General features: G+C 37.9%; 1 protein-coding gene and 1 long non-coding RNA gene across 4 annotated transcripts in view; one reads left to right on the top strand and one right to left on the bottom strand.

The window, feature by feature from the left end:
• ANTXR2 (ANTXR cell adhesion molecule 2) overlaps window positions 1–13,076 on the top strand; it is a 210,571-nt gene that overhangs the window by 87,540 nt on the left and 109,955 nt on the right. For all 3 annotated transcript variants that reach the window (XM_078148587.1, XM_078148586.1, XM_020988362.2), the window contains exons 11-12: window positions 2,350–2,428; window positions 7,329–7,424. In XM_078148587.1, coding sequence (XP_078004713.1) covers window positions 2,350–2,428; window positions 7,329–7,424 — 175 coding nt within the window. The remainder of the gene's footprint in view (window positions 1–2,349; window positions 2,429–7,328; window positions 7,425–13,076) is intronic.
• LOC110209726 (uncharacterized) overlaps window positions 1–13,076 on the bottom strand; it is a 33,454-nt gene that overhangs the window by 3,756 nt on the left and 16,622 nt on the right. The gene's annotated exons all lie outside the window — the stretch shown is intronic.

The following is a 13,076-nucleotide window of genomic DNA, read 5'->3' as shown; positions in this document are numbered from 1 at the left end:
ATTCACTGTGCTCAAATAGCTTATATTCTATCACATTGGATATAATGCATATATAGGGTTTCAAAATAAAGTATATATAAAGCAATACAATATGATTTCAAAAAAGGAAAGGAGGTTGCTTATTGAAATAGGAAATCAGAAGGGGGGACATGAAGAGGGCAGCACCTGAGTTTTTTTTTTTTTAAAGGAACCAGGGATTCTCTCAGGAGGAAGTGAAGATACATTTGAGACATGGGGGTTTTCTTCCACAAAGGCAGAGAAGTGGTAGTATCATACATGGGAAAAAGCTAATAAGCTAATACAGAGACAGCTCAGGAGCTTGAACCCAATAGAAGGTCCCCCAGAGGAGGACCTTCCAGTCCAGCTCTGTGAAACCATTATCCTAGGACATGGTCTGACAATTGCTTCTGTAGATATACAGCTGTTGAAAGCCCAGAAAAGAAGTCATTGGCCCTCCTGAATTTCTCTGCATCAGAACTCGATGTGATTTTATCAATATCAATGACATAAAAGGAAACACATTACCATTTGCTTTGGCACTGCACTCTAAGAACTATGGGACCTTTCACCTAATTGCAGAGCCAGTGGTATTTTCCATGGGTAAAGAAAAAGACAGTTGTTCAAAAGATACTGATAATGCTTGACTTTTTAGGAGCTGATAGAAGTCTACCTTTACCTATTGATAAAATACTTTATCACAGTAACCATGTGAGATAGGCAAAACTCATATCCCCATTTTATAGGTGAGGAAATAGAGATGCAGAGAGATTGTGATTTGCCTAGAGGTACACAGTTCCTCAGGGGAAGAACACAGTTTTCAACCATTCTGTTGATTTTCAGTCCCAAGTTTATTCTCTCTGCATGCACACTACCCCACTCTAATTTGGTTTTAACTGATTCAAAAGCAGTCAGTAGATTTTTGTGGAATCATCATAGATTGGGAGATTGTTCTAATTATGACCACTGCTATGCTCAAAAGTCTTCAGTAGTTTCCTATTGGTTCTAGAATGAAATATAAACTCCTCATCTTGATGTTTATGGCCCATGACAATCTGTACTGACCCTTCCAGATTTCTCTCTGCATAGGCCTTGTCACACAGTTGACTTTCTAGCCAAACTGAACTATGTATTGTTTCTTGACTTTGCGATTCCATCTCCCTACTCCATTTTTGCATGTTCCCTGCGTAGTCTCTTTCACTTCCACCTCTCAGAAACTTTAGCACCTTTAAAGGTTTAGCTGGGCTGCCTCTTCCTACAAGAAGCCTTTGTGATTCCCTCTAGCCATAAGCTCTCCTCCCTGTTAAACATATTTATGTACACATTGTATCCTCCAGTAGAATGTAAATTCCTTAAGGGCGGAGTATTTGCATGTGTGTGCATCTTTGTACTTCCAGTAATTAATCACATTGAAAAAAAAGGCTTGTGTGTTTTGCTTTAATTAAAAACAAAACATTTTCAAATAATCCCACTTTGAAGGTATTTTTAGAGCGTAACAGAGGAGTAACATTGTTGCTATTATCTGCACCATAGGTATTTTATATATGTTTGTTAAATTGAATTGGACTTTTTAAAATTGAGAATCCTTGGCACTTTCTTTTTTCTCAAGTCCACAGATTAAACATGTTTGGCCTATATTCTCTTTATTAGTAGAGCAATTGACTTATTATTTAATTTATTATTTGACCTTCACTTCTATGTATTTTCATTCTCAAATAGTTGTTCTCACTTTGCTTGTCATGTGGTTTGTCATTATAGAATCATAGTTTTCTGTCCTTCTGATTATTTCTGTTGTGCAGGCCACATATTGTGCTTTCACAATTCTTATTTCTCTTTTAAGCCATTCAGGAATATCTGCTGTGGTTCCATGCTCTTGCGAATTCACAAGGTCCTCTGCCTCATCTGGTTTTGATTAATTTTCCTATGTCTTGTAATATTTATTCTTAGTTGTCTGGACTCATTTAGCTGCGATGGAGGGTATCTTTCCTTCTGTTATTAACATCTTCTGCTTTGATTTATCTGCTTATACTCAAGGTCTGTAAATTAGTTTTCTTCCTTCTGTTGTCTTTGGCAGTTTCAGTCCTTTTCTCTGTATTTCTCTATCACTCTCTTTTTGACTCTTTTCCTTTTGATGAGGCGTAGTCAAAGCTGGAAAGATATCACTTTGTGTTTGCTCTTCAAATTAGAAAGTCTGGGAAAAAAAACCAGCCAGTAGTTGCTGATGAAAAACCTTGATCCATATATTCAAAATAAAAATTCTAATTCGTTGTAACCTCTACCCTATATCAGTTTATAAAAGTCTGTCACAAAGTTATAGAGTTTTACTTACATTGCTTTCTCATTTTCTTTCAGAACTCTTGAGGTTTCTGTGAGTTTGAATGAAGGAAAATCTGTCCTCTACAGCTCATTGACAGTCACAGCTACAAAATGTGTAAGTAAGGAATAGAATACTTTAGAGCTTCCCTTTGGGGATCTAGATATTATGCTAAATTCATCAAGTCCTAGGACATGGCAGAGCCAACTAAATTAGATATGAATTACTCCAACATTTTGTTTCATGTATTCCAGAAATTCTAGTTGAATTTGTGCTCGGGATTTGTTTTTTCTTTCAGGTTTTACTTATAGATGTTCTAGTGCCATTCTTTTCTTCTGTGTTTCTGTCTGTCATCACTGAAACCATAATAGCTTTTTATAATATAATTCTATTTTTTTTTCCTCTTCAGTTCATTCTCCAAGCCTTTCTTCCCCACTTGTCTTGTTTGGTCCTGTTTTTTATGCCCTTGGTTTCTGCTGCTGCTGCTTTCTCTGGTTATTGATAACTGTGTTCTTCAAAGGTTTCAGCAGCAATTCAAGATGGAGTCTTTCAATACTCCCAAACCTGTCTGATTCATGGCAAAGTCTTATTACAACCCTCCTAATCTGAACTTTATAAGCTCCTGAACTGGTGTTCAGTCTGGGAAATACAACTCTTGTCTTTCTCTTGGTTCGAACTCCAGTAGAATGCTGCTTGACCCAATTACCGTTAGCTAGCTGGAAAACTCATAAACTTTATGTCCTAGAATGGCAAGCTCCCTCTTATTCTAAGCTCCCTGCTCTTGTTTTTCCTCTTTAGGCTTTGTATTGGCCTGAAGCCTGGAACTGAGACTTTGTTCTACTCCAAGGATCAGAGCTTCATAGCTACTGCTATTTTTTTTTTCCAATAGAATTCAGTTTTGCTTTTTTTTTTTTCAAATGCATATGTATACAGATACACTTAGTACACAAAGAATCTATTAAGTGAAATCTGGCAGACATTTCTGCTCATTTGTGACCTACATCAATTTCAGTCATCACAACATTTTCATACAGGTGTCCCACCATTTCTTCTTTTCCTTGTAAACTGCCTATGAAGCCACAGATGCCCCTACATTTACAAGGACAAATCCAAATAGAGTACTAATAAATCAATAAAACACTAAAAGCTTACACGGGAGGGACAATACGAAGTTTACCACACTACTGAGAAATCTGAACTGGGATGAAATTTGTGTCTATGGTTGACAAAATGGTGAAGAGGTTTATGTTTAACTAATAGGCCAATTTTAGTTTAGCAGCTGAATATGTCCGACAACTAATATTACTCCACTCCAGAGCTTAGTAATGGGAACCTGCTTCTGGCCCATAACTCTGACTGTCTTCTTGGACAAAGTTTGTGAGAGATGAAAAGATGTTAACCTCTGGAGCATTTTTACTCATTTTAGCTTTCCCAATTTAATTAAAATCCTCCCTACACAATTGTACTCGGAAGGGATGTTCATTGCCCAGGACGTAGTTTCTGGCCTATGACCACTCCTTGCCCTGGTCTGCATGAGATCAGCAGTCCTGTTCAGAGGTGGCACCTTGCTCCCTTTGGTGTATCTAGAATGTCTTGCTTCCCCAGTGCATAGCCAGAAGCCTTATTTAGCACAGTACCTCCCTAGCTAAACTGACTACATTGTATGCAGACTGCTGTCTTCCTATGCTACTCTGGACTGGGGGTGAAAAAAAAAAAGAAAACAACAACTGTGAATTTTCCTTGAATTTACTGATCAGAATCTAGTGTTGCCCATTTTCTAGGTCTTTGTGGAGTAGTTGTAAAGGGTATCTGGGTTGTGTTGCTTCCTCCTATTGTACCAGCTTGGCTGGTTTCTTCAAAAGCATTGCTTGTTAGCAAAATTTTCCTTAGTTACTTTCCACTGTTTAAGTTACCAGAAAGTTGATTCCCTGTTTTCAGCAAACATTATCATAAAACAAGTTGGTATATCACTTTGTCTTACCTTTATTACATTTTCACATTATACTTGGTAAAATAGGGGTTTGTGTACCTTTTTTCTCTCCTCTAGACCATATTTTTTTTTACTTCCAATACTCTGTAATTCATTCACTCATTTTTCATTCATTCATTCGTCCATCCATTTATTCATTCCTTCATCCATCCATCCATGTGTTCATTCATCTACTCAATGCCTTGTTGTTAGTGAGTACTCAATAAATATTTGTGTAATGAAGATAGGCCAGGTGTCTTCACATTGACTTCTGTTCTTCGCCTTATATTCACAAAGAATTGCTAGCCATAATTTCTTCCTGTCTGTTCTTCATTACCAGGCCCCATTGGTTCTATTTTCTCCTACATTTCAACATATTCTTTTTTAGAAGATCTATGTCACATGCCGGAAGATAAAATTAACTTCTAAAAGTTATAACAGAGTTAGGTTCTCAGATTTCATTTCCTTATTAGTGTACAAAGCCTACATTTTGGGAAAAGAAGAAATGCAAATGTTCTGCAAGCTTTGAAAATCTTCATTGCTGTTTCAGTTCCTACATTTGGGAAGTTAAATAGAAAAAAAATGTGTGTGTGTGTGTGTGTGTGTGTATATATATATATATATATATATATATATATATTTATATATATATACTGAATGTTCAATGCAATTCAGTTTCACAGACATTAAGCATTTATTATTTGTTGTGTTGTATAAATGAAGCATTGAGATATTAAGTGACTTTGCTAATGCCACTAACAAATTTTGTCATAGAGTAGTAATCAACATGTATGTCCTTAAATTCTTGAATGTTTACTTTTATATGTATATATATATATATATATATATATATATATATATATATATATATATATATATATATATATAAAATCTTTTTTTCTAGGCAATGGGGTTAAGTGACTTGCACAGGGTCACACAGCTAATAAGTGTCAAACGTCTGAGTCTGGATTTGAACTCAGGTCCTCTTGACTCCAGGGCTGTTACTCTATCCACTGTGTCACCTAGCTGCCCCAGTATTTTGTCTCTTGATAGTTTTGATAAGTCCTTTAGATTTCAATTGTTCTTAGAGTGGAAGAACTTAGTAAGTTCACTGAGCATTTAGTAAGAAGTTTTTGAAGCTTTCTAGATTATTGGACAAAATTCTTGCATCTAAGAGAAAGCCAGCCAGTATAGGAATTCCACATAAAGACAGAGTAATGCAGGAAGGGGGATCCTGTGACCTAGAGAGCTATATGTGTCCTCCAAGCTGAAGGTTCACCCTTGGACTAAAACATAATAACAGGGGCATCTAGGTGGCGCAGTGGATAGAACACTGGGTCTGGAGTCAGGAGGACCTGAGCTCAAATCTGGTCTCAGACCAGACACTTGACAATTACTAGCTGTGTAACCCTGGACAAGTCACTTAACCCCAATTGCCTCACTAAAAAAGAAAAAAAAACATAATTACAACTTCATGCAGGCTGAAGTTTCTCCACCCCTGGACTAAAACATAATTAAAACATAAATATAACTTATAGGCTAAAACATAATTATAACTTCATTCAGCTAAGGGCTGAGCAAGTTTAATAAAATATCATGTGAGAGGTAAGAAACAATTATATTTCCATATAAGGAAATTGAGAGAAAAAAGTAGCTCTAGGTCAGAGGTTCTAGAACCAGCTAAAAGTGGATGAAACTGGTTGTTTGGTTAAAGAGGCTGGAAATAGGACAGAGGTTAAGCTTAGAGTGTGCATGTGTAATGGGCTCATTAATACAAACTTCTCCACCCAGAGGGGAGCAATAGCACAAAACTAGGCACATTTCATATGTTCGCGGGAGGAGGAACATATTAAGGAGTAATATGAAGTGAGTAATATCAGGAAGCTTGTAACCCAGAAGAGCAGGGACCAATCCTGGCTCTTGAAGGGAGGGACAAGAAGGAGCTAAGTGCGTAAAAGGCTTGCTCTGGCATCTGTTGCGGGGTGTGTGTGTGTGTGTGTGTGTGTGTGTGTGTGTGTATGTGTGTGTGTGTCTTTTGGGGTACCACACACACCCACTTCTTCCAAGAACCATAAATAAATGTCTCCTTCTCCCACTTCAGTTTAAGTTTGGGTTCTTAAGGGAGGATGGAACTCCGCATTGTGTGTTTCTAAGGGAGCAGTGAGTTGCAGCTGCATTCTTGGGCTAAACCCCTAATCCTCCTACCAAGAGTGACTGAGCCCTGTTTCTCACATTCATATAACCTAAAAAAGCAATACTGATTTGTTTGTTTATTAACCATAAAAAAAAAGAACTTAGAGGAATTCCTTGAAGCTTGAAAAAAGTTTTAATTTTAGGGATAGGTATCAGGCCTCTGAGTTTACTGAAACAGGCAAATCCGCAATGAGGTTCCCCCACTCTGTCAAGCAGGTTGATAGTTTTTTCTGCAGCTTATATTCTTAAAGAATTAACTAGATCAGAGGTGTCAAACTTGCAGCAGCTGGCAAAACTGAGTGAGCCTGGAGCCAGATCAAATGTAATTGGGAAATGGTTTAACAAATTAAACATACAATGGACATAGAGAATGCTAATTTGTGGTTTTCTGAGTCAGTAAGCAGGCAGGCAGGGATCTGTTTCTATTTGAGTTGTATACCGTTGCTCTGGGTCACTGAGAGGTTGCTGTTTGCTGAGGGTCACACATATCTTATGTGTCTAGTGGGGGATTTAAACTCATTTTCCGAAGTCCTAGGCCACATCTTCCACTAATATCTAATCTGGAGTCAGGGTGCTTTGGTTCAAATCTCAGTTTATCATATGATCCTCCTTTGTGAGTTCCAGACAGTGTGTAAGGCACTGTGAAACACTGTACCTTGCTCACTGCACAACTTCATGTGTCATATATCTGGGAGAAGAAAAGGGTTTGGTAGCAAAAGGGAAAGTAGCAACAAAGTAGAAATGCAGTTTGGAGACAGTTACACCTTTGCATTGCACTTTGCTCCTCCCTTTGAAGCAAGTTTATGTTTGGAATTTGGATTTCTGTCTTGCTGAACACTGGCTTTTCTCTTGCAGTCCAATGGAATCGCAGCATTGATTGCTATCTTGGTACTGCTACTTCTTGTGGGCATCGGCTTAATGTGGTGGTTCTGGCCCCTTTGCTGCAAAGTGGTGAGTAAGAAGAAATCAAGAACATCATTTTTTAAGAAAAAAACAAAAAGGTCTGAAAATGTAGACTAAAAGTAAATTCTTGAATGATATCAAAATGATCAACAGGAAAACATGTTAGTTTTCTTAGTCATTGTTGTATTTGGTTGTTAACACCTCCATGTGTTAATGACTGAGTTTTCTAGGTCACTTGATTTTGAAAATTTGGTTGTTGAGGAGGGGTAAGGTTGGAAGGGTCTCCCAACAGAAGCATAAGAAAAATTAAAGGGTTTAAAAGAAATGGGATGATGTCAGATTTCATCTATTCAATATCACTATTGAAGGTTTATAAGAGCTCCTTGTTTTCTCTTTAACCAGTCAAGTGTGTTTGGTATTTCAGGGTCACTTTCCCCTTTAAAAGGCATTTTACATGTGCATCCTGGAATTGACATGAGTCTCTTGGAAGCTTGCAGATAAGATATTGGGATGTCAGAAGCTGTGAAACTGTTAGGGGATAGTTTCACTTTGCATCATTTAAAACAGTATTCATGCAAACATTCTGTGCTAAGTACCACTGAGGTAGAATGAGAGACAAAAGGGAAGAAATATTTTTCACAGGTATCCAATAAATGTCCTTTGTTTCCATAAATACCAGTAGGTAAATGACTTCATATAAAAACATTCCTTCAGAGCTTCCATTGCTAAATTTGGGAAAATATTTCTTGAGACAGACCCAGAACACCATGTGATGCTCCATAGGAAATCACGTGTCCATCACCTTTGATGACTGGTCTGCGATTTGTTTAATTTTAAATCATCCCTTTTGAAACACCACTCTGGCTTTCAGTAGTCTGTTTATGGTTCCACAAGGCTAATTTTGTAGTTTTAGCTATGTCAGAGCTGCAGCATAGAAGCAGATAATGGTGGAGATAGTAAACATCCTGAACTAATCCATTTCCTGCTTTACTGTTTCATATTCAGTTTCCTGTCTTAGTCCTCTTGAGTGCTCTCAGTATAAGTACTGACTAGAGTTCTGAGAGTCTTACTATAAGAAGAAATAGCAGGTGCTCTAATACTCTACCCTTCTAAAGAAAAGGTGTTTTTTTTAACCGTAATAAATAATGTTGCCCAGCATTGTATTTCCTGCTCTTCAAACATCACAGTTGAGTGACTGCAGTGCTCAAAAATGTTATTAATGTCAAACTTCTGGGCACTGCAGCTTAAAAGGACATTGTTAAGCCAGATTTTTACAGAGGAGGACAGCCAAGATTTTAAAAGCATTGGAGTCCTTGTTGGGTGAGGATCTGTGTAAGGAAATGGCCATACTTAGTCTGGAGGAGAGAATGCCCAGAGGGACCATGAAAGCTGTGTTCAAGTACTTGAAGGACTGCCTAATGGAAAAGAGGGGTGATGCTTTTTCTGCTTGTCCCCGGAAAGCAGAACCAGGAGCAGTGGATAGAAGATGGAAGGAGGCCTTTTGTCAGGAAAATCTTGCTAATAATTAGATTTGCCTAAAAGTAAAATGGGCCGCCTTTGGACGAAGTGGGATCCCCTCTTCCCTAAAGGTCTCCAAGCAAAACCTGGAAGACCACTTGTCATGTATGTGGTTGTGGCTATTCATTTCGGGTTGGGTGGACGCTGTGGTTTTTTCCATTGCAAGAATTCTGTGACTCTGGGTTGTTGTTGTTGTTTTTGTTGTTGTTGTTGTCTTTACTGGAAAATATTTTAGCGTTGGAGTTAGCATAGAGACAAGATGGTTGATTACATTAGAGTTGTCAGACATGTAGCTGGCAGACACCATGCAACTTACAACACTCCTGAGTGTGGCCTGAACCAGATTAAAATGTAATTGGGAAATAGCTAACAAAATAAATAAAAATGGAATATAAGATAGATGATGTTAATATGTGGCTTTCTAAGTCAAATCCCTGTGGCCTGTAGGATTCCTTATATATAGTTTGGTAGCGTTCATTTCTTTTCTTTTCTTTTTTTTTTTGTAGCCTTTATTTCTATGTGAGTTTGACATCACTGGCCTACACTGATTTCAGTGATGCCAGGAAAGTCTTCACCACCTTCCAAAGAATGTTTTCCACCTGCTTGCTAGTGCCTAAGATTCCTTTAACTTGGAACAAAACTCATTAATTTTAAGGCCATACATCCTTGGGGAGATAACATTGATTCAAGTGAATGATATCAGTCTTCTTTTCCTAGAGAGGATTTTGACAAGTAAGAATTGGGGAAAGAACATTAAAACATTGGAGGTTTTAAGGTTAGAAAAAAGGGAAGCCATGGAGGTAAGGGAAGGGGATTTTGGAGGAACCAAAAAGAAGTCTTTTTCCATAGATCTGGCCCTGACTAGACTGCAAAGACTTCTTTCCATTGCAGTCCAGAGTACAAATGAATTAGAAGGCTAATAATAGATAGTATATCATGGAGGTAGCTGGACTTAAGTTTCCTTAACATAGGCTAGAGAACTGGAATCTCAATTATAATTCCAGTGGAATACATGGGAAAAGAGGACTTTTTGGAAAGAATGACAAGAAGACTTACACTTTTCCAAAGGCCAAAAAGAAGGTTTAATGTGAGATCTGGGGGAAACAGAGAGGAAATATGCATTGTGGTTTAAATTAGATAGGTCTTGGGGGGCAGTTAGGTGGTGCAGTGGTTAGAGCACCAGCTCTGGAGTCAGGAGGACCTGAGTTCAAATCCAGCCTCAGACACATAATACTCACTAGCTGTGCAACCCTAGGCAAGTCACTTAACCCCAACTGCCCCAATAAAAATAAATAAATAAACAAATAAGACAGGTCTTGGATATCACATACCTATCTATTTTATAGAGATAACTGAAAATGTGTTCTTTGCTCACATGCAGAATACTTATCATGGTGTTTTTAACTACAGCATTTAAATTGAGATGACCTTAGAAAACTCAATAGAAGGGTCATTATTACAGAAGTCAACATTTATTAAATTTAGGCCTTCACAGAAGCCCAACTCTGATGCTTCATTAATTGACTGATTCATTCATTGATGCTATATTCTCAAAGGGACTTTTGGCTATCAGAGCCTGTCTGTGGAATTCTAGTTTTGGAAGGTTGCAAAGACTTTGAGTGTGGCACTGGTGATAGATTGTTTGCTGTGCAAATCTTGCTGGGAAATGCTGGAGAAATTTATCACCATAACTTTGGGCATAGGACTTTTGGCCATAGTGACAACTTAAAAAGGTTAAAAAAATGCATGTTTGCTGAGGCCTGTGTGGTCATTATCTCTTTCTGCAGGGACAGTACTAGTAGAAAAATGGGGCAAGGAATAATACTATTCGTAAACTCTTTAAAAACTTTGATTTATTTTAAATATTTTAATGTGCGATTTTGCTCAATGATGAACAACTATTAGAGGAGTTAAACCATATTCATAAAGACATTCTTGCTGTCGATAAATCCAATTGATATCAAGAACTTATGGATACATGGAAAATAACCTCAAGGTTCTCCTTGAAGATATTAATGAAGGAAGGAGTTCATCATGTATTCAAAGACAACAAGAAAGATCATTTCTTGGAACACTTGGTCCTTTTATGTTCCAGGATTGATGTCAAGTAGACCAGAGAGGTCAACATGAAGATATCTGAGGGTTTGGGGCTAACATCTATTATAAGGGACAGAAAACCATAGAAGTTCTGTTGAAAAGTTGACAGGTTGGAAGAAAAATAATCCTGTAGAGGTAGCAGTTTATCCTGAGAGCATGTGCAAATTAAAATGGCAGAAGGATATGGAGTGGAATAGATGTGCTATAAATCTGTGGGATTCTGTTTTCAACAGTGATGATAGTGTAATCACCACTTTTGGATTCTTCCACTTTGGTATCTAAAGTACTATGTGAGGAAGTTTCCATGACACATAAAGATGCTGAGAAAGAACAGCTGAACCTGACCAGATATATACTGAAGAAAACTTTGCTTGAAGTAGAATAATTTTCAAGGCAACCTGAATTGATTTTCAAGATATTTCAAAGAGGATGATGTTAAAAGCATCAAAATCATTACAAAGTAGGGAAAAGGTGGCTAGAAGACACTAGCAACTATTAACTTTTCTCTAAATAATCTTCATGAGAGGAAGGAAGGAAGGAAGGAAGGAAAGAAGGAAGGAAGGAAGGAAGGAGGGAAGGAAGGAAGGATGATATAGAGAAATTTTATTTTCTGGAATAAGGGAAAAAGTAAGACTCATAACAGATGACTTCTATTTGAGATGAGATGAGCTCCTCTGCTGAAGGGGAAGGAAGGAGGGATGATATAGGTGGCTTTAAGAAAGAAGAGAAGTTTTGGACTAGCTGCAATTCAGAGTATGACAGTACATCAGGTAAGAATATAAGGTTTGCTATGAAGCATTGAGGGTCCAGTTGAAATTTGATAACATAACTTCGCTGTTGGCCAGGGTGGGACTTTATTCAGTAACCTTTTATAGTACATGAGTAGGAACAGAGAAGGCCAATGGTAAAGGTACCCCACAGTTGGGGATAGAACAAAGAGGCAAGGAATTCAAAGGTAGAGGGGTAAGACTGTGAAAGGAGGAAAGTGAATTTATACTTAGCTCGTTGGACTGGGTGTACAGAGGAGCTGTCTCCATATGGACTATCTTACCCCTTCCCTCCCCTCCCCTTTTACCCTTTTCCCTCACCCAAGCTGTCTCATAACTCATAACCCATCCTTGACTGTTGGACTTTGGGAAGAGCTGCTACCTTCCTGGGCTACTTCTCTGTTCATAGTATTTGAATGACATGGAAGTCAACAACTCCTTCCTTCTGATGACAAGTAGGGGCAATAGGCTTTGCTATCTGCCCTGCCTGCATGCATAGCATTCCCCCAGCCCTGTCATCCTAATAACTTAAATAACCTAAGTATCTCTGAACCATGCAGTCAGCCCCACCTAGGTACTTAGGACTTTTGGGTCTCACCATGCACCCTGCGGCTTTGTATTCTTTTGTGTTTTCTCACTCAATTAGAATGTGAATCTCTTGAGAATGGGAACTGTTTACTTTTCCTATTTGCATTCCCAATGCTTGGCACATAGTAAGCCATTCATGCATGCTTTGTCATTAATTCTCATTCATTTATCACCAAACAGCTTCAAACAAACCCAGAGGTTCAGGGCTTCTACTCCCTTACTTTACAACTTGGGAAAGTGAGGCTTAGAGACTTGTTGTTTATTATATAGGTAATAATTGCCAGAGCTAGAACTGGAACCAAGATCTTCTCTCTCTAAATCAAGCATTCCCCTGCATCATGCTTCTCATATAAATGTGTTAGAAGTGGTAGAGAACCACTTTCCTCTAATTTACTTTCAGTCTTTAGCAAAATCAGTAGTCTCTTCATGCTCGGAGAATTTGAGGTATTGTATGTACAATAAATTGTAATTTGAGAGACCATTCTAAAAGTTGGCATTTTGAAACTGAAGTTACTTATTTGAAGTGTGGATTTCACAGGAGGAGCTCTCTCATCATGGCTCTCTAGAATCATTTCCTTGGCCAGCAACATCTGTGCTGCCCTTTCCGAACAGTAATAATGATTCGATATTGCACCTCCTTTTATTATTGAAGAGGGCTTATGGTGCCTTTATTGAGTTACATAGAAATCAGCCTGATTTTTTTGAATGAGCAATAAAACATAAGTATTTA

Source organism: Phascolarctos cinereus, unplaced genomic scaffold (genome assembly GCF_003287225.1).
Source record: "Phascolarctos cinereus isolate Bilbo 61053 unplaced genomic scaffold, phaCin_HiC Scaffold_9;HRSCAF=440, whole genome shotgun sequence".
NCBI classification, from domain to species: Eukaryota; Metazoa; Chordata; class Mammalia; order Diprotodontia; family Phascolarctidae; genus Phascolarctos; species Phascolarctos cinereus.
Note: the sequence above shows the minus strand (reverse complement) of the source record. Positions and strands in the feature narration are given on the sequence as shown.